The 21338-nt window shown below is 32.1% G+C and overlaps 1 protein-coding gene across 2 annotated transcripts; it reads left to right on the top strand.

Annotated features, from left to right (window-relative positions):
* Nucleotides 1-1753: 1753 nt before the first annotated feature.
* Hsc70Cb (heat shock protein 70Cb) lies at nucleotides 1754-14590 on the top strand. 2 transcript variants are annotated; one of them, XM_065506188.1, is made up of 7 exons: nucleotides 1754-1833; nucleotides 2203-2416; nucleotides 10338-10638; nucleotides 10705-11901; nucleotides 12431-12526; nucleotides 13191-13391; nucleotides 13458-14590. In XM_065506188.1, the coding sequence occupies exons 2-7, from the start codon at nucleotides 2310-2312 to the stop codon at nucleotides 14067-14069; spliced, it is 2514 nt and encodes an 837-aa protein (XP_065362260.1). In that variant the 5' UTR covers nucleotides 1754-1833; nucleotides 2203-2309; the 3' UTR covers nucleotides 14070-14590. The 2 variants fall into 2 exon arrangements, with proteins under 2 accessions (XP_065362260.1, XP_065362261.1); XM_065506189.1 differs by lacking the exon at nucleotides 12431-12526 and having other exon boundaries at nucleotides 1758-1833.
* Nucleotides 14591-21338: the final 6748 nt, after the last annotated feature.

A 21338-nucleotide genomic window follows, 5' to 3' on the forward strand; every position in this document is an offset into this window, starting at 1 on the left:
ATATACCTTGGGCACCATTAGGCGTATTTAACAAGGTGACAGCAGTGGCGAATTGAAATAAATACAGGCGAATTCACTTATTTTTTATATATAGAGTTTGACATACGGACGTACGGCCTATTTTTTAATATTTTTTATATATGTAGTTTGACATTTGTGCGTGCTATTTCTATAATCAGCTGTGCTGCCGATGGCACCAAGGCGAATTTATACAAGGTGCTATCAGTTCTACAAATACAACAATTGGTCTTAACAAATGTCAAAAAACAAAAATGAAAAAATAAACAAATATGTATTAAAACTTAATGTAATGTAGATAATTGTATAGTGAGGGCTTTACTTATTTATGTAAAAAATAAATATTTTGTTAATACGATTAGAATATGTAGATATTTAAATATAAAAACAAGCTTTGACAACTGTTAAAACCAAAAAGCGAAAAAAAAAATTATCAGCTGTTTGACTGACTCCACCTTATATAAATTCGCCTTGGATGGCACCTTATTAAATACGCCTTGGGCACCATATACTATCAAAATGCTTGATGTCACTTTCGTGTATGTGTAATTTGATGCTTTGATGTACACTTGATTGATTACTCGTCAATCTGCATTTTATTTTTGATTTTGTGGTGTTAACACCAATAGCGGGAATTATATTTAATTTTTATTTGCACTAAAATGTATTTAAAAATGTCAATATCGGATGTAACTTTAATTGAAATAACGACAACATGTTGAGAATAAACAAAAAAACTAAAATAATAAGTGAAATATGTAATATAAAAATTATTCTCTTCATCCGACACACTCATCAACCTCACGCCTTGAAATATTTTTGTAAATGACTTCGTGATTGATGAGAAAACACCATACACTATCAAAAAGTGACATCAAGCATGCTAAAAATCAAAATGGTTTTGATCAAAGTAAATTAATAAAGTAGCGACAGTACTACAACAAATACAACATTTACAAAAACCATAAGCAATTTTGTTTTTGGTTTAAGGTCTGAGCTGTCAAAGTTGCCTGTTGTTGTTTTTGCTTTTGGGCTTGTTGTATTTTTCGCCACAACAACCACAAGTGAATTGACAGTTCAGACCAAAGTAAAAAAATAGTCAGCTGTTCTACTGAGTCTACTTTATTAATTTACTTTGGTTTTGATTTTCCATCAAGCGTTGTCGGTGTCACACATACAAACAAAGTAAATTAATAAAGTAGCGACCAAGGTGCATTTAATAAGGTGCCAAGGCGAATCTATAGAAGGTGACGACAGAACTACAACAAATACAACATGTACAAAAACAACAGGTACTTTGTTTTTGTAAAAAGGTAAGTGAACTGTCAAAGTTGCCTGTGGTTGTTTTTGCTTTTGGGTTTGTTGTATTTTTCGCCACAACAAACATAAGTGAATTGACAGTTCACTTGTCTAAACAACTGAATAAAAAAAATAAACAGCTGTTCTTCTGTCGTCACCTTCTATAGATTCGCCTTGTAAGGTGCCATCGGCAGCACAGCTGATTATAGAAATAGCTCGCACAAATGTCAAACTACATATATACAAAATATTCGCCCGTACGTCCGTATGTCAAACTCTATATATAAAAAATAAGTGAATTCGCCTGTATTTATTTCAATTCGCCACTGCTGTCACCTTGTTAAATACGCCTTGCCAACTACCTAATTGTGTTTCTGCGACGAATTAACAAACAAAATAAACGTCAAAAATTTCTAGAAAATTCATAAGAAAAGAAAAACGGCACAGTTGAAAGAGAAACGCGTTCAAGAAAACAACTCGAAAGAAATTTCCGCTTTTTAATTAAAAAAAGTAAAGGTACATACATACATTTTATTAAAAAAAAATTATTATTAAATTGAAATAACCAAAGTGAAAACCAAACTATACACATTTATATTAAACGTCTGTTTTATAAAACTGTTAATAAAAACGCATCTTGAACCAGATAATTAAAATGTAGTTACCTTATTCGAAGTTACGGAATATTTTCCATGTGCAAAATTATTTTATTTTTTTTGTTAATTTTTGTGTAATATAATGTATTATAATAGTTTTTTTTTTGTTTACAAAGAATTTTCTGGAATCTTGAAATAAAATTAACATAAAAAAAAATTGTTCTATGACGTGTGAATACGATTGTTCAATGAAAATAAAACCTGATATTTTTTTATATTTTCCTTACAGAATTTCTGGAAGTTTGTGATTTTGGTCATAAGTAAAAAGGAAACAGCAAGATAAACTCGTAATAGTTTTGCATTAAAAATTAAAGGAAAGAATTAGTAGCAGAAAAAATGTCTGTGATTGGTATTGATTTTGGAAATGAGTCTTGCTACATAGCCGCCGCAAAGGCTGGTGGTATCGAGACTTTGGCTAATGATTATAGCTTAAGAGCAACCCCGTAAGTACATTCAAATTCTATAATATTCTTTTTAATTTAATCATAAAATTTACAAAAAAAAACTAGAAATAGTGATTAAGCATTACAAATTCCAAAAAAGTGAGGTTAGAATTTACTTTTTCTGATTTCCTTTCGTTCTCTTTTTCGACTACTGAAAAGAGTATAGTTATAGAAAAGAAAAACAACAAAAAATATACAACTACAGAATTGGACATTACAACAATTTAAGAATGATGTACATATATGTATTAATACTTCATACAAGTAAAAATAAAACTAGATAAATTAAAATTTTCATAAAAATGTTTTTTTTTTTTTTAATTTGTACTCTAAATATGGCTTTGCATAGAAATAAATTTAATATTTTTAATATTCTATAAAGTTCCAGAAGTTTAAGTTTGTGGAATTTATTGATTTTTCAATGACAGCTGGTAATATTAATTCTGTTGCCATACATACTAACAACACATTAACGCTGCGTTTACACATGCAAGTAGATTGATGAAAGTTGATAATACGTATTATTATCGAAAATGTCGAAAATACATCGAAATGTCTACAAGTTGCTTGAGCGTTTACACATGCAAGTAAAAGTTCATTTTGTAAATGTTAGCGAAGGAGAATGATGTCTTCAAAATGCCACAAATATAAGAATATTACAGCTAATTCGATAAATAAACCTTTTATATATCAGCATTTGTTATTTTTAAGTCCATTTGCGGCTTGAAACCAAATTTTATTATTTTTATTCATAACAATAAAGTGTTACCATGATATTCAAATATAAAAATTTCTGGGGAAAATGTTTTATAGATATTAGTAACAATTTTATTTATTAAAACTAATGAAATTGCTATTTTTACGAAAACGATAAGCATTAGTGGTCATTTGTACTATTTTCTTTTACAAAAATACATAAAATAAGTTAAAAATATAATTATTATTTTACCACCTTCTGATAAATTTTTTAAAAGCTATTTATTGGCAACTCTATTTGTCATCACTTGTATGAAAGTGTCGAAAATCACTGTCCACCTAAATTCAGTAGGCAGTGAGCTGCAAGTGGCTGCATGTGTGATTGTGTTAGTGCAAAAGTATGTATGTATTGTGTTTTTCGAACTGTTACTTGCATGTGTAAACGCTAGGTAAAGTTCCAATTAAATTTTATTTCATAATGCCGCAGTGTCACCACAACTGATTGCAGTTTTCTAAAAACGCCGGCTTTACATTAGCTTTTAGTTTTTATAGGTACCTATTTAACTGAAATTTTAAAAGCCTTATTTCATTTCAATAATTTTAGTGGCATTAATAGATGTCAACATAAAAAATATATGAAAGTTTTAATTAATTGATAGGTTAGCATTCGTAAAATTAGCATTTTAATTATGTTTTGATTTAAAAAATAAAACGTGGTAATTTTGTAAAACATAACGGCAAATTTTAGTTTTTAAGATTCCAATCTTACGGGCTATTTATGGTCAATCATTTGTTACCAAATGTGTAAATAAAAATCAAAGTATTTTCATTTTTATTATTATTTACCCAACGTTTCGTTTGTTTGTTTCAAACTTCTTCAGGGGTTTTCTTTTATTGTTGAATTCTAGCGACAAAAACATATAAATATTTTATTATAAATCATTGAAAAACTTAAGATATCACAGTTCAACTTACGAAATTCTATTGTTTACATTGTCAATTAACTTATTATTTAAAAAACTGGACTTCACGACACAGAATTAATAAATAAATAAATAATCATTACAACACAAACATATACTATAAGTCAAACTTAATACTAATATCACAGAACTTCAACTGATTTAATAATTAAATATTGCAGCGGAATATTGCAGTTTTGTGTTATCCTTGTCCTCTTTCGTGTTCATTGTATTGTGTATTTTTTGTTGTATTCTTAAGCTTTCAAGAGTGTATCGTTTGTTCTCTTTTTGTTCTCTGTCCAATATCTTAATATTGTCAAAATCCATCTTATGATTGCACTCCTTTACGTGCAGAGATAATGCCGTCGTTATTTTTCCTTTTTCAATATCTGTTTTGTGTTCATTAACTCTCGTCCCCAACATTCTCTTTGTCGTACCAATGTAAACCAAGTTACATCTCTCCCTTTCATTACCGTCACATTTTATCTCATAGACCACATTATCACTCTTAAGTTTGTCAATTTTTGTTTTGTTGTTTGTAAATAGATGCCTCAGTGTCATATTTGATTTGTAAGCTATTGTTGTTGTTTTCTCTGTGATCATTCTCTTCATTGTTTTTGTCTCCGTTAGTTTGGGAATAAATGGTACACTGTAAAAAACTTTTTCCTCCTCAGTGTTTGGATTTTTCTGCTGTTTTTCATATTTTAGTACTTTGTTGATTAAATTGTTCGTCATATATGTTGGGTAACTATTCTTTGTAAGTATTTTTCTTATTCTATTAATATTGGTTTTCCTGTATTCAACATCACTTATCTGTAATACTTTCCTTATTAAATTCGTCGCTGTACTTATCTTCATTTTCAATGGTTGTGTAGAGTTGAAGTTAACCATTCTACCTGAAGATGTGGGTTTCGTGTACCAATTTGTCCTTATTCTTCCATTATCCTTGATGATATTGATGTCCAGATACGGTATTGACATATTCTTCTCGCGTTCTATTGTAAATTGTATCTTATTGTGATAAACGTTCATTGTTTTTAATATCTTCTCTTCGTCCGATTTCCTTATAATCGCAAACAAGTCATCCACATACTTAGTGATAAACTTAATCTCTATATTATTAGCCCTTAATTCGTCAATTACATCGTCCAGTAGTGTGTCAAGTACAATATTTGCAATTGTTGGCGATAGGGGGTTTCCCATTGGCATACCATATGTTTGATGGTAAAATTTATTGTCAAAAGTGAGATAGTTATTATCAGTTAAACAAAACTGAAGAATTTTCAAAAATGTTTGCCTTGGTATTGCCGTGTGTTCCTTAAGTGTTTTCCATTTGTCAAGTATATTCCTTATAGCCAAGTGAATCGGTATATTAGTGAATAATGATACCACGTCAAAAGAGACCATAATATCGTCATTTTCCAATGAGACGCTTTCCAGTTTTCGTTTTAATTCTACTGAATTTTGTATATTGTATTTGGGCGACACAATATTCCTCAAAATTGTTCCAATATACTTCGAAAGACTGTAACACGGTACCTTCATGGATGCAGATATCGGTCGAAGTGGTATTCCGTCTTTGTGTATCTTTGGCAGTCCATATAACTCAGGTGCTGCTGCCGTTTGTGTCGTCATGTTGAATTTCTCGTATCTGGTAATGTACCCATCTTTTCCCAATTGTGTAATTAAGTTATTGTTCCTTTTCTGAAGACTAGTTGTTGGGTCAATTTCAATTTTCCTGTATGTGCTTTTGTCATCTAATAGTTGGTACATTTTCTCCATATAATCTCTCCTATATAATATCACAGTTTTATTCCCCTTGTCTGCCGTAGTTATAATTATGTCCTTCTCGTGTTTCTTAATGAAGTTCCTGGTGACCTCGTATATACTCAGTATAAATTTATCTTTCTCCGTATTCCTAAGATTCCTTTTGAAGTATGCAATTCTGTTCGCTATTTTCGATCGCGTTATGTCCTTTTCTGTATCATCTTTTATACCCTGAACCCATTGTTCCATGTCAGCTATAAGCGGTATAGGTGTGAAATTCTTTCTATCTACTGGTATTGCAAACTTGTTCCCCAGTGATAATAACCATTTATGTTCCATTTCAAACTCTATACTCGTGTGGTTAATAAACCAGTCGTCATTGTATACGAGGTTCAGTTTCTCAAACTTCTCGTGTTTCAATTTCGTCATCTTCATTGAATGTGTAAGTTTTATCCTCGATCTGATATTGTAAAATTTATCCCACTGTTGGTTCTTGAATTTCGTAAGTTCCATTTTGTCAAGTGTATTTTTCATCTCCTTTTCAATCTTTCTGATCTCTGATCTTGTATATGTTGTGTTTGTATGTGTATCTTTTATCTCTATGTTCAATAACTTTGCGTGTAAGTTTGTCTCTATTTTCTCTATGTCTATCCGTGATGTTTTTGTTGTAACTAATTGTTTTAATGTTCTTGTACTGTTTCTTACATGTGTTGGTATGATTCCCATGTGTCTGCATTCTTGTAAAAATGTTGTTCTCTCCATCAATTTAGCCAATCTCTCCATCTCTCTGCTATATTTCTTCAGTAAGCTGCTAGTATGAATGTTGTATTTGTTCCTAATTTTCTCGAAGAAACTTTCCATACTTATTTTTGTCGTCATGATGTTATTTTTCGTTTCACCTCCTCTCTTCGGCGGGCCCTCCGATAGTTAATTTTCTAGTTTTCTATTTATGACCAATGATGTTGACAATTTTAGTTTTTAAGATTCCAATCTTACGGGCTATTTATGGTCAATCATTTGTTACCAAATGTGTAAATAAAAATCAAAGTATTTTCATTTTTATTATTATTTACCCAACGTTTCGTTTGTTTGTTTCAAACTTCTTCAGGGGTTTTCTTTTATTGTTGAATTCTAGCGACAAAAACATATAAATATTTTATTATAAATCATGTTTAACCGAATCTTATGGGCAAAATTTTCTAATACTTTTGGTAAAAATTTGTGTTTTTCATACATTTTTGAACCACTCTAATATACAGTGAAGGACATTACAATAGAATCACTACCAATATTTCATATAAAACTATGATTTATATATAATATATTAAACTCTATTTTTATTTTGCCTTTGAATTTTGTCTATGTGGTCAACGCTTACAATTACAACTTATTACAATATTAATAACATTGTTACTTTTCAAATTAAATGATATGAAACGTAAATTTTGCTGAATACATTGCGACAATAAATAGAATCACATTTAAAAAATTAAATTAAAAGTTGGCTTTGACTTTTCATTTTTGGATTTTTTTGTTAATGAGAAAATATTTTAATAGTTATTATTAAATATTAGCTGTCGGTAATAAAATATTTATCAAAAAATGGGTCGCGCCAAACATTGCACTGAAGAAGAAAGGAAAATTATTAAAAATTTAAGTTGTTCCGGCCGATCTCAACGTGAAATTGCTAAATTAGTAGGACGATCCCAGAAATTTGTTTTCAATGCGTTATCCATCCGCAAGCCGCCACGTTCCATAGGAAACCCACGAAAAACTAGTCATCATGAAGATAATTTAATTGTTATAATATCCAAACGAGATCCATTTAAGTCCGCTGACGCAATCCGGAAGGAGGTTGGTTGTGAAGTATCCACAAGAACTGTTCAAAGAAGATTGGTGGATGGTGGTCTGCATGGCAGAACTTCAAGAAAAGTTCCTATGCTCACTAAAAAGCACGTGGCAGCAAGAAAGAAATTTGCCAAAGAACATAAGGATTGGTGTGGCTCGGAAACTATAAAAAAAGTGGCCAAATGTGCTGTGGACGGATGGTAAAACATGGGTCAGACGTCCAAAAATGCTGAATTAGATCCTCGGTATACAACAAAGACGTTCAAACATGGTGGAATGCTTCTCTTGGTATGGCGTTGGTCCAATTTACTGGATTAAGGAAAATATGGATAAGCACCTGTACGTGAATATTTTGGAAAATGTTATGAAGCCACATGCAGAATGGAGTATGCCCTTAAAATGGGTATTCCAACAAGATAACGACCCAAAGCACACTTCAGGTCTTGCGAAAATGTGGTTTTCAGATAACAAAATTGATATTATGGAGTGGCCCTCGCAATCCCCTGACTTAAATCCTATCGAAAACCTGTGGAAAATAGTCAAAGATAAACTTGGACCTGAAAAAGTGAAAAACAAGGAAGAATTATGGCAAAAAATTCAGGAAATCTGGTACGCTATTCCTCGTTCTACATGCGAACGATTGGTAAATTCAATGCCAAAAAGATGTGATGCTGTTATCAAAAATAATGGTTATGCAACAAAATATTAGGAAAACGATGCGTTTTTAAGATGTTCTTTAATTTTTATAAGTATTAGACTGATTGATTCTATTTTAATGTCGCGTATCTAATTTAGTTTTTTTATATTTGTCATAGTTTTTAACATAAGAATGTGTTCATTTTTTATTTTAGGCCCTATTACCGTTTACAACAGTTGTATTTTTTAAAATGAGACCATGATTTACATTTGCATTTTAAGAAATACAACACTAAAATACAACTGTTGTAAACGGTAATCGGGGCCTTAGTTTTATTTATTTTTTGTGTACACCATAGGCATTAATATATATTGAAATAATTTAAATTTTTGAACTAAATTCTGTAGTTTTAATGATTTACTTAAATTTATATGTAGTGATTCTATTGTATTGTCCGTCACTGTATATAGATTTTTAAAAGTGGGTGTTATATTTATTCTTCTAATACTATTCTAATTGTATGATGAGTTATTGGCAAAGAAAATCGAAAAGTACACAATAAAAATAGTCATCCACCGGTAAATTATGTGACGAATTAATGTATTTTGATAACTAAATTATTTTTGAAATGTACATATACTACTAATAATTTGGTAGTAATGTTTTTGAACAAAATATGATAAATTTTATATTTTTTTAAATGCAAAAATTTAGAAACTAAAATTCATATTTGTCTTGCAATCCAATTAATGCAAAAACACAATGAAATATTTTAAAAACGTCTTACGGCCATTTTCACAATGTACGATTATTTAATTTTAACCGGGAAATTAACTAACTGTCGGTTTGTTTAACGGGGACCATTTAACCAACGGTTACCGATTTACGTTTCACCATCATTTGATTACTTAACCAAAGCATTCAGTAGAAAGTATGGCAATAATGCATACATTTGTTTACGAAAAATAGTGTAATGAAAGATTGAAATATAAAAAATTGTCTAAAAGACGGCATAAAAAATAATAGTTTGTGTTTTCTTAGTGGTATAATAAAAAAACGTATAAAACTCAAAAATATTAAGGTACCTAACTGTAAAATTTACAGAACAAACTGAACAACAATTACTGAAAACCAACAAGCAAAAGTGCACATTTGTTGTTTGGTTTGTAAGTGCAATATCCGGGTGGTATATGGATCACCCCGTGCAAAATTTACTTTTCTTCGCTTTACACTTTTAAAAATTATAAATATTACAAAAATATAAATGTTTTTCCATGTTCTTTTATTATATTTCTTACAATTAAGATGCTAACCGGCGAAATTTGTTCGGTTATATTTAACAGCAACTTTGTTGTTAAATAGTGTCAATTAAGAATTAATCGTACATTGTGAAATTCAAATTAGCCTAACTTGCGGTTAAAGTTCACGTTAACTTTTAATCGTACATTGTGAGAATGGCCGTTAATAAACTAAAAACGTTAAAACATATGGCAATGCTTAAAATCTTATTTGCAAATATTGTCGTTAATCAGGAATTGTTTTCGTGAGTTAGCTATTCGCAAATAAAAAATTAATTCACTGTTTATGCGGCTAATTTTTCTAAATGCTATATTTTTATTTGTGAATAAGCCGTGCGTATAAACGTAGTAATAGATACCTACTATTAATTTCTTAAAAAAAAATCGTTCAAAAAGTGAGGACCAATTCTAATTCGGAAATTTTTATTCGATATTTGATAGAAATTGAGTGTTACGTGAGCAGCTGTTAGGATTAAACATTCACATATCAACAGACAAATACTTATTAAACACACTATTAAAAAGATGAATGAGTCAATTACTTGTTCAAACATTACCTTCATTCTTATCTTCTGACCAAATTTGTTATGACGTAATTTTTTCTAGATTTATTTTGTTTTTTTTTTTTTTTGGCCGTGATTTGAAAAATCATACATTTTATTAACAAGTCTCTTATTATACATGTGTTGTTGTTATTCTCTATTTGATCATAGATCATGTGTAGCGTTCGATGGAAAGAAGCGTATTATTGGTGTGGCCGCCAGAAATCAACAAGTCACAAATATGAAAAACACAGTGAGTGGATTTAAACGTTTATTGGGGCGTAAATTTAACGATCCCCATGTTCAACGTGAACTCAGCAGCATTCCAACAAAAGTCGAGGCATTGCCAGATGGCAGTATCGGCTTCCGTGTAAATTATTTGGATCAGGAACAATCTTTCACACCTGAACAGTTGACCGCAATGTTGTTCACCAAGTTAAAAGAGACATCTGCCCATGCGTTAGGCGCCCAGGTAAGATACGAGAGTAAGAGGTACTGTAGAAGACTAATATTAAATGGTTTGTTTGTTTGGTTTTAGGTTAACGATTGTGTTATTACTTGTCCCGTGTACTTCACGAACGCTGAACGTAAGGCTGTACTTGATGCTGCCCAGATTGCCGGTCTCAATGTATTGCGTCTGATGAATGAGACCACAGCTACGGCTTTGTCGTATGGTTTCTATAAGCAGGACTTGCCCGAAGATAAGCCACGTAATGTCGTATTTGTCGACTGTGGCCACTCATCACTGCAGGTCAGTGCGTGTGCCTTTACAAAGGGCAAACTTAAAATGCTGGCCAGTAGTTGGGATCAAGTGGGTGGTCGGGACATAGATTGTGCTCTAGGCGATCATTTTGCTAAGGAATTCAATGACCGCTACAAGATTAATGCTAAAACAAATGCTCGTTCTTGGTTGCGTCTTATTACCGAAATTGAAAAGCTGAAGAAGCAAATGTCAGCCAACAGCACTAAACTGCCCCTCAGCATTGAGTGTTTCATGGAAGATATTGATGTTTCGTCGAGCATGCAACGTGCGCAGATGGAAGAGTTGTGCGCTCCCGTTTTCAAACGGGTGGAGGCCACATTTAGAAAGATGTTGGCGGAGTCAAAACTCACCCTGGATGATATTCACTCGGTGGAAGTTGTGGGCGGAAGCACTCGCATTCCTGCTATCAAGCATTTAATCGAACTGGTCTTTGGTAAGACGGCCAGCACAACATTGAACCAAGACGAGTCAGTTTCCCGTGGAGCTGCCTTACAGTGCGCCATAATGTCGCCAGCTGTACGTGTACGAGAATTTGGTGTTACTGATATTCAGAACTACGCCGTCAAAGTCACTTGGGATGGTGAAGGTACTCTTCCCGGAGGTGGTATCGAGGTGTTCCCCGTTTTCCACGCGGCTCCATTCAGTCGTCTGTTGACTCTGAACCGCAAAGAGCCATTCACTATGACAGTGCAGTATGCCCAAGCCGTTCCTTATCCAGATCCCACAATCGGTCGCTGGACCATCAAGGATGTCAAGCCCAACGATAAGGGAGAATATTCCGAGGTCAAGGTGAAAGTTAGAATCAATCACCATGGTATTGTCTTGATTTCGAGTGCCTCATTGGTCGACAAGAAGGAGCCGGAAGAACCAGCCACCCCTCAACCATCAGAGCAACAATCAAATGCTGAACAGCCGGCTGCCGTTGAAGGTCAACCACCAAATACTGGCGAACCAATGGATGTATCACAAGAGGTATGCGTTTTAAAAACAGTCTGAAAGTAATGATGATACAATTCGATACATTTTGTTGTAGTCTTTAGTATCCAAGTGCTCTCTGTTGTCACACCATTCAGTTTTTTTTTTTTAAATTTTACGTTCCATGTTTTAGAAACATTTCGCTGCGGGCGGTCATTTTTTTAAATGTAAAATGTAGTTTATTTCGGATATTAATGTTTTATTTTTTGTAAACTAACCCTTTCCTCTTTGTTTCATTTGGTTTCAATTTAATTTGTATTATGTACTTGTTTCCCTACCTTAATATCTCCATTCCTGTTATTAAGTTTTAAGTTGCGCATCTTAACCATTTTGCACATACATAATTGGTTGTCGTTCGTTCTTCATTAATTGTGTGTAATTGCAAACATAAGAAAAAAAAACGTAAATCATCAATTTTGAAATTTGATTTTTCTGTTTTTGTTGTCTTCTTGGCTTCTCGTTTCGAATCACATCTTATTTTCATCATTGATGATGGTCCATGAACCACTTACACACACTCTCGTAGGCTTTTTATGATTATGAGGATGATAATAATACAACAGCCTCATCGCCTGGACAAGGACAAGGGTGGGCTCAACGGGTCAAGGGCTGGTTTACTGCGGTACGTTTTCACATTCTCTCTAACGCTTTTTATTTATTATTAAGACCTTAAATACACTTCCTCTTAAGAATGAAATGCAATATAAAAACATACAAAGCAAAAGAAAAAGAAATTGGAAATTTGTTGAACCGAACATGTGTAAATCTATCTCTACATAAATATAATGGCAACTTCTTTGTTTTAGACTAAAGAAGGAAACCGCTCACAAGCCTACCCTTGAGTAACAAACAACTCCACCTTGTCATTAAACTTAATTAATTTATTAATCCATGTTCAATCACATACACATACACTCTCACACGCACACAGTCTCTAAGATAAGTTTATTTTTCAATTTTCTATATTGCAATCACTCCTTTCTTAAATACAAATAACATACATACATATGTTTGTTTGCTTTTAGAATGTTTAACTTTTTGCACTTGTTTTTGTTTTGTGAATTTTAAGGTTCGTTCATTTGTTTTTTTTTTGTGTTTATTTAGCATTACTCAGGGTTACTTGTAGGCTTTTGTTGATTGTTGAGTTGAGTTGAGCTGAGCTAAGTTGTTGAGTAATAATGTCAAACTAACAACAACTCATTTTCAAATTTCCTATTTCTTTTTATTTTACTTTAATTTAATTTGCAGTGGCTAATACAAACATTTATTTACTCTATTACTTCTAGGGTTCCGAAAAGAAAAAGAAATCAGCGAAATTAATTGAATTGCCCATGGATTTCCATACACATGGACATTCGCCAAATGATTTGAGTAACTTAATTCAACAGGAGGCTAAGATGGTAACCAATGATGCCAAGGAAACTCAGCGCATTGATGCTAAAAATGCTTTGGAAGAATTTGTTTATGAAATGCGTAACAAATTACAGGTATGCATACAATTTGTGGATAGCTTATAGTTTATGTATTATGATCGGGGATATATTTATTTTTAGGGCGGACCTCTGGAAAGTTTTGTGGTAGAAAGTGAGCGTGAAGCCATCTGCTCACAACTTAATGAACTGGAGAACTGGTTGTATGAGGATGGAGAAGATTGTGATCGTGATACTTATGTTGATAAACTCAAAGCGTTGCACAATCAAACCAACCCCATCAAAGATAGAGCCAGCGACTTCGAACTATGCCCAAGAGTGTTTGAAGAGCTTAAGCACGCCATCAACAATGCTCGCGCTGCCGTCAATGAGTTCAAGAAGGGATCTCCCAGATACGACCATTTAACTGAAACCGAATTCATTAACATAGCCGAACATGCTGAAAAGGCCCAAAAATGGCTTGACACCAATATGGCTAAATTCGCTCAGACGCCAAGAACCGCAGATAGCCCTGTAAAGGCAGCCGATATACGCAACGAAGTACTGACTGTCAACACCTGCGTTAATTCGGTGATCAATCGTCCTAAACCAAAACCAGCATCGAAGCCCGCACCAGCCAAAGAAAACACAGGTGGAGCTGAACAACAAAACGGTGAAAATGCTAGCAAATCAGATGCCGACAAATCGGCGCACTCCAACAGTGTACCAGATGATTCAACGATGGACGTAGAATAGGCAGGCCGATGTCCATTACAAGAATAACTAGCTAGCAGTATAGATGTATAGAATTTGTAAGACAAGCACACAGAATACAGTTTGTTTTGAGCGAAATTTAATGTTTGAAGGCTTTTAACAAAAATAAACACATAGACAGACGATGCATACACAAAATAAACGAAGTAAAACTTAATAAAAACCAAACCAACCAACCTACTCTTCATTTTTAAACTTAAAATGTCATTTAATTAAAAAAAAACAACGTAAATAAATTTCTCTCTAAACTCTACAAAACTAAAATAAACTTTAAACAAATCAAACCAACCACAAAACTAAACAAAATTATTATTAATTTATTTAATTAATTATTAACCAAACATAATTAACTTTGTATTTCTCCAGCTTTTATAAGTTTATTCTCTCTTACCTAAACAGCCCCTCCCTACCCCTTCAACCTAATATGCAAAACTCAAGAAACAAAAATAGTAAAATAACAATCAAATAAACGTTAGATCCATACATATGGATTCAAAAATGAATTGGCGATTGATTTTTCTTTGACTTTTTTATTTACATTTTGTTATATAAAATTAAAGTTTTCTCAAAAATGTCAATGTCAATACTAATAAAATTGGTTTTCAATTTGATTTTCAATTAAAAATTGTTTTGGTGCATTTAAAGTCATTTGTGTTTTACTTAAAATATCGATTGATATTTATATTGAAAATAATAAATAAGTACAAGAACCACTAAAACATTTTTCACAGTTGCTAATTTTTTTTCCTCGCAACAGGCGCGAATCCAGACGGGTGAAAAAACTGAAAAATTTTAATATAAAAAAGGAAAAAAAGAAAAATTTAAAATAAAATTTACTTTATTTAAACCCCTCCCCCCACAAATTGGAAACCATAGAATAAACACAGAACGGAACGAGAGAAATGTTAATGAAAACATTAAACAAATTTGCTCTCTTCTCACACAATAACAAAATACACTCAGGTCTCGTTTTATGCGGATTTTTTTTTATGCGAATTCAAATTTATGCGGTTAACGATTTTTTTGGAATTTTAACAGATTTTAAAATTTTAGATATTTTTTTTAAATTCTAGTGATGAAAATGATATTTTACAATATGATGACATGATTATATCATCTAGTGATGACAGTGACGTTGAACCAATTCCTAAACTATGCCGACAATTATTCAGTCATTCTGATTGATCATACATATTTACAGAATTTCCTTAAAAAATGTTTTAGTTTATTTTTTTGATAATTTTCTGTTATTAATGTTTATTTTTTTTATTTTTTTTAAAGGATTTTTGTTTTTACTGTTTAACCCCCATTAACACGAAGCCTGGTTATGCCTTAACTAATAGTTATACTGTCGGTTAAAATTATTTTTGTATGAAAACTGTCAGTATAACTATTAGTTAACACATAACCAGCCTTCGTGTTACTGGGGGTAAGTAAATGAAATAAATATATTTTTGTTGATTTTTTTATGCGATTTTGCTTTGGATTTTTAATCAAAATTAGAATTTATGCGGTTTTTCAGAATTTTGGAACGAATCATTAAATTGTATATGAAGCTAGAGTATCGTTTTATGCGAATTCAATTTATGCGATTTTTTTGGAACGCGTCTATCGCATAAAACGAGACCTGAGTGTACATTAGAGGGCTGCACATTCATTTTGTCGTCTACACCAGTGATGTTCAAAAATAAAAATGAAGATATTTGGTGAGAGAGCTACCCAGCAAACATAATCAGCCCAATTATGAATAAAAATTCCGCAGGAGTTTTTTCTCTTTTCTCATTTTTCCTATTCAATTTCAATGAGAAAAAACTCCCGGGGAACAAACTCCCGCGGAATTTTTTATTCATAATTGGGCTGAATGTCAAACACTTAAAATAATAACAAAATGAAGAAAGTTTAAATTTATAATTTTTGTCAAATAAAACCAATTTATTAAATGAATATAATTTAAATTTTAAGGAAATGAAAGAATATACATTATACGGCCGAAATACTTACAATTTTTTATTTATTTTTAACTTTGTTTTTTTGTGTTCAATTGTAATTGAAACGCGTGTGTTTGCTATGCTTCATCCAAAAACCAACCAACAACAATGCTTATTGAATTTCTGAAAAATGAGACATTTATTACGCTCTTTAAAAGAGCGTAACAAATGTGTTTAAATTTTTTAAACAATTGTTGTATGGGATGAACATCACTGGTCTACACTGAATGACCTGCTTCACCCCAGCAGTTCTAGGAGACAGTACCGAACTAGTGATTTTACCGCGGCCTAACGTTCTTACCCAGTTGGCCATGTCTTCAAGACAACGTCGACGATGCGTACACGACAATGTTAAATCCTAGACGACACGTAGGCGACAGCCCATACAAATCGTTGACGACTTTTTCGAACAAAGGGCACTTAAATCGTACATGACAATGTGAGCAACATTATCATGCACATTGTCGTTGATGATCATATGGGTGACAATGTGGTTAAAGTTGTCATCGACGACTATAAACACGACTTCTCATGTCAGTTTGTTTTGTTTTCTTATTTTCTGTTAAAGTCCCGCTATTTTGCATTTTTAAATGTTTAAATCAAAGTAAATTAATAAAGTAGACTCAGTAGAACAGCTGACTATTTTTTTTACTTTGGTCTGAACTGTCAATTCACCACTTGTGGTTGTTGTGGCGAAAAATACAACAAGCCCAAAAGCAAAAACAACAACAGGCAACAAGCAAAACAAAATTGCTTGTGGTTTTTGTAAATGTTATATTTGTTGTAGTACTGTCGCTACTTTATTAATTTACTTTGGTTTAAATCAGGGAAAGGCAAAACATGGGCGCCGCGTTTTTCATTTACTCTTCTCTTACGTACGTGTACACACGCATTGTGGAGAAATAAACAACTTTTAATCAGTCTAGCTCACAAAGTATACAGAGGCGTCACGAAACAGAAAATAATATAGTTCTATATTTGTTTCATTTTTAGTAACTGCCCTTTTCATTTTGTTTTAGTCTTAATTTTCTGCCGCAATAATTCAATTTCTTTATGATTTAGTTTGATGCAATCATTTATTTTTGTAATATTTCACTTTTAATTGCCATTGTACATGTGGAGTTTTATTTTGCAAATGTAAAAAACAACCAAGAATTTTGTTTCATTTAAATTTACACGTAAACAATACACACATTTTTATAATTTTCCATTTTAAAAAATTTTGTGCCACAGACTACGAAAAAATTGTCTTTCAAATTTATTTGTTTGTTTTGTTCACATTTCTTTGTCTACCAAATTCGTGTTGTATATAGCGTTTTGCTTTAACACATCACTGATATTGTAGTACAAAATATATTGCTATCTCTTTTTATGAGAACTGCCCTAACATCTGATTTGGCGTTTTTTAAACGTCAAATTTGACACTTCTGTATATTCTGTGGTCTAGCTTGAGAACTCAAACAAGCAGGTTGTGTATCGTTTTTTTATCGCACAATTTAAGAATCAGCGTTGCCAGTGAAAAAAAAATGTCCCAACTTTTGAAGATGTATGATGAACAATATGAGATTTTACATTTTTAATTGGGGAAAAGAGACGAAAGTTTACTGGCAACACCGATTCGAGGTGAGAGCGGAGAGAGTGTATAACTAATACAGTCGTAAAATGCAATAGTATAGGTTGCCTTTCCCTGGTTTAAATGAAGAAGTGTTTAAGACTTCGTCGCTCATCTGTTCGTCAATATAGTTTGAAAGACGTCAAAATGCATGCAATTATAGATAATTTTGTCCTCACAGCAGTTTTACTGACGATAAGGTGAGACTTTGTCGCTCATCTTGTCGAGGATGTGGCTTGATACAGGTCAAAATGCATTCACTTGTCGCTCACTTTGTCCTCAATAATATTTTATTCAATACAAGTTTATTGAAATTGGAGCTTCGAACACGACAACACATGCTACTTTGATTTAAACTTGGCATTGTATTGACGACAAATTATAAAATGTCCTGAAGACAACATCGACGAAAATTTCGTCTATGACTCTGGCCAACTGGGTCCCAGTCGGACTTTGAGTTAACTTAAAACTAGCTAATGGTCAATCAGAAATGAGTCACAGGTGACTAAAAAACTAGCTCATTTCCCTTGTAAATCCCTATTCAGTTTTTCCATGTAGTGTCATCACAGCGAGTCAGTACTCACTCACTATGCATAAGTTTCAGCTAACCACAAGCTAACTCATTATGAGTTAGCTTGTGGCACATAAAGTATGAGGGCACTATAAGTTAGCTATGAACTGACTAATTAATGATTAGGTTTTACAAGTTAACTTATAGTTAATTTAAATAAGTCATTCTACATAAGTTTCAGCTAACCACAAGCTAACTCACAATGAGCTAGCTTGTGGTTAGCTGAATTTTTTTTATCATTGTTTTATTTTAAATTTTAATATTAATTTGGTTGGTTTTAATTTTTTCGCTGAATATATAGGAAAATCTAAGTACTCTGAAATTTTGGTTGAAATCGCTCAACCCGTTTCCGCAGTTAGTATTGACATCAAAGTGTACACTTCTTTTTATATATTAGATTGTACTTTCGAGTGACTACGTTCATTTTCTACTTATCGTATCATTTAATAGATGCAGTTCGAGATAATGTAGAAGAAACCAGACAAAGTAATTAGAAATGTGCTGAAATTAATAAAAAGCGAAATTTGTAAGCCGTTTGCGTATGTGGTCCACCTCAAATTTCTATACAAACTGATTAAAAATATAAACAAAACAAAAATATATACAGTTTTAACTGTCATGATCATGAAGAAAAAAATAAAGAACTTATTTTTTCTTATTTGCTTTTTACTCTCTTTAATGCTTGTCTATTTCTGCATCAGCTTTGAGTGAGTCAGAAGTTAGCTTAATACTTATCGAGATGAAGTCAGTTGTTATAATAAAATAGCTCATCTATGCAGAATTTTGCAGTTATGTTGCTATTTAATCTCGCTACTCTCTTTAATGTTTGTTGATTTCTGCATCAGCTTTGAGGGAGTCAAAAGTTAGTTGAATACTTATCGAGAAGAAGTCAGATGTTTTAAAAAACAAATAGCTCATCTCTGCATCAATATTGAGTTACTTCAGAAGTTAGTTGTAAATGAGTTAGCAATAAGTCAACTTGATTTTGAGTCAGCTCATAAAAGTCCGACAGGGGTATTTATCATTATGTTTGCACTCATACACACGAACATTTAATAATACAAAAAACTCGGTGTGCACTGCTTCATTGTGACCTGAAATCATATACCATTAACTCGGTGTATATTTACTCTCATTGTCATATACTGTCTCTCATTCTATACTCTGTTGTTTTGTTCTGTCGTTGGTTGTTATTGTTCCTCATTCACACTCATTCGTTTTGTAAATAAATACCCAACGATCTGAAGTAACTGTTGTGCTGGTGAATGTCTTGAGTAGCAAATGAATGTGCTTGTGCAACCCTTTAGTGTACATGCAATACTTTCTCATGAATTAGATTTTTGACAAGACTTATGTTTTTGGCCAGGGATTGTCATTTCATAGCACAATTGTGCAGATGAACAACACACATAAGCGGTATCCACTAGCGGTATTCAGTGTTTGGTGCGTTTTAAGTTGCAACTGTTTGTTATTGCAAATATATTGTCATTGACAGTGAGCGGTATTTTAAGCAACTTTGCAATGCTAGATGCAAACTAGGTAACAGCTGATATACAGAATTATTGGTTGTGAAAATTAACAAAAAAAAAATTTTGATTATTATTATTATATTCTTATTCTCTTTAAAAGAGCATAACAAACAGCGTTGCCGCTTTGGTCCAATAGGACCAAAATTGGTAGTTTCAAGTTAACAAATTGACTTTTGGTAGTTTGGTTGGTTTGTTCCGATATTTGTCGTATTTTGGTAGGCTACGATATTTCTGAATACATAAGTATTTTTAAGAACAAAAGAATTAAAATAATAACGAAAAAACTACTTATAGGTATTAAGCCAAAATAATAAAACTACATATTTGCAAAATATGAAGATATCATTTTCTTAAATATTCACCCCTATCGCGAATCAACATTTCACATGAAATATGTTCCCTTTTCCCATTTCTCGTTCATCAACTCTGTTCACGTGAAAAATTTCCCATGTTGTGAAATTTTTAGATGAAATTTTGTAAACAATAGACAGCTGTTACGAACAAAATCAACTATTGTGAATGAAAAGTTTAGGGGAATATCATGATAGCAATTTTACCTTCGAGGGAAATGGATATTTCATGGGAACATAAATTTCACATGTTTTTCACGATAGGGGTGATTTAGTTTAGTCAGGTAAATGTTATTTAATATCTATATAAATCAAGCCATTATCCGTCATAAAGGATAATGTCTTATTTCTGGAGGACATTTATATGGGGGCTATGTGAAATACATGGACAACCAGCTAGACAGACGCATGGAAGGACATCGTTAAATCGACTCAAAAATAAAATCTCGAAAACTGAACGATTTTAACATATTTATGATTGTAGTGTTATTAAATATCTTTCTTAATCTGGGTAATTTTATAGCAGCAATAATATAATTTTTAGTTAACTATTAATTTTGAAACGAATCAATATAGCATTTCTCAAATATTTTAAATTTGGTAGGTTTTGGTAGTATTTAATTAGAAATTTGGTAGGAAAAATATTTTATGAGTGGCAACGCTGATAACAAATGTCTCATTTTTTCAGAAATTCATTAAGCATTGTTGTTGGTTGGTTTTTGGACGAAGATATCAAACACACGCGTTTCAATTACAATTGAACACAAAACAACAAAGTCAGAAATAAATAAAAAATTTGAGAGAATTTCGGCCGTATAATGTATATTCTTTTATTTCCTTAAAATTTAAATTACATTCATTTAATAAATTCGTTATATCTGGCAAAAATTCTAAATCTAAACATTCTTTATTTTGTTCTTATGTTAAGTGTTTGACATTATGTTTGCTGGGTAGCTCTCTCACCAATACAATGACAGTTTTAGTTTTGGTAATCTCTGTTTTTGGCACACAGTTACGTATCTAGTTGCCATCTACGTTGAAGAAGCAAAGGGGTGGAATAGGTGGACGATATCGCAGTATTTGTATGAAAGTGAAATTAATAGTATTTTCTAATTCGTAACGTTTTGGTTTATGTAAAATAAATATGAGAAAACTTATTTTTTTCCATGCCACTTTTTCGAAAAATAAAGCTAGCAGTTTT

The sequence above is a fragment of the Calliphora vicina genome, chromosome 3 (assembly GCF_958450345.1).
Source record: "Calliphora vicina chromosome 3, idCalVici1.1, whole genome shotgun sequence".
Classification (NCBI taxonomy): Eukaryota; Metazoa; Arthropoda; class Insecta; order Diptera; family Calliphoridae; genus Calliphora; species Calliphora vicina.

Excerpts from the sequence above, each read along its gene's own strand:
- Hsc70Cb (XM_065506188.1), top strand. The coding sequence starts at position 2,310 with ATGTCTGTGATTGGTATTGATTTTGGAAATGAGTCTTGCTACATAGCC. Across the intron at positions 11,902-12,430 it reads CAATGGATGTATCACAAGAG|GCTTTTTATGATTATGAGGA; the intron begins GTATGCGTTTTA and ends ACACTCTCGTAG. Across the intron at positions 12,527-13,190 it reads TCAAGGGCTGGTTTACTGCG|GGTTCCGAAAAGAAAAAGAA; the intron begins GTACGTTTTCAC and ends TATTACTTCTAG.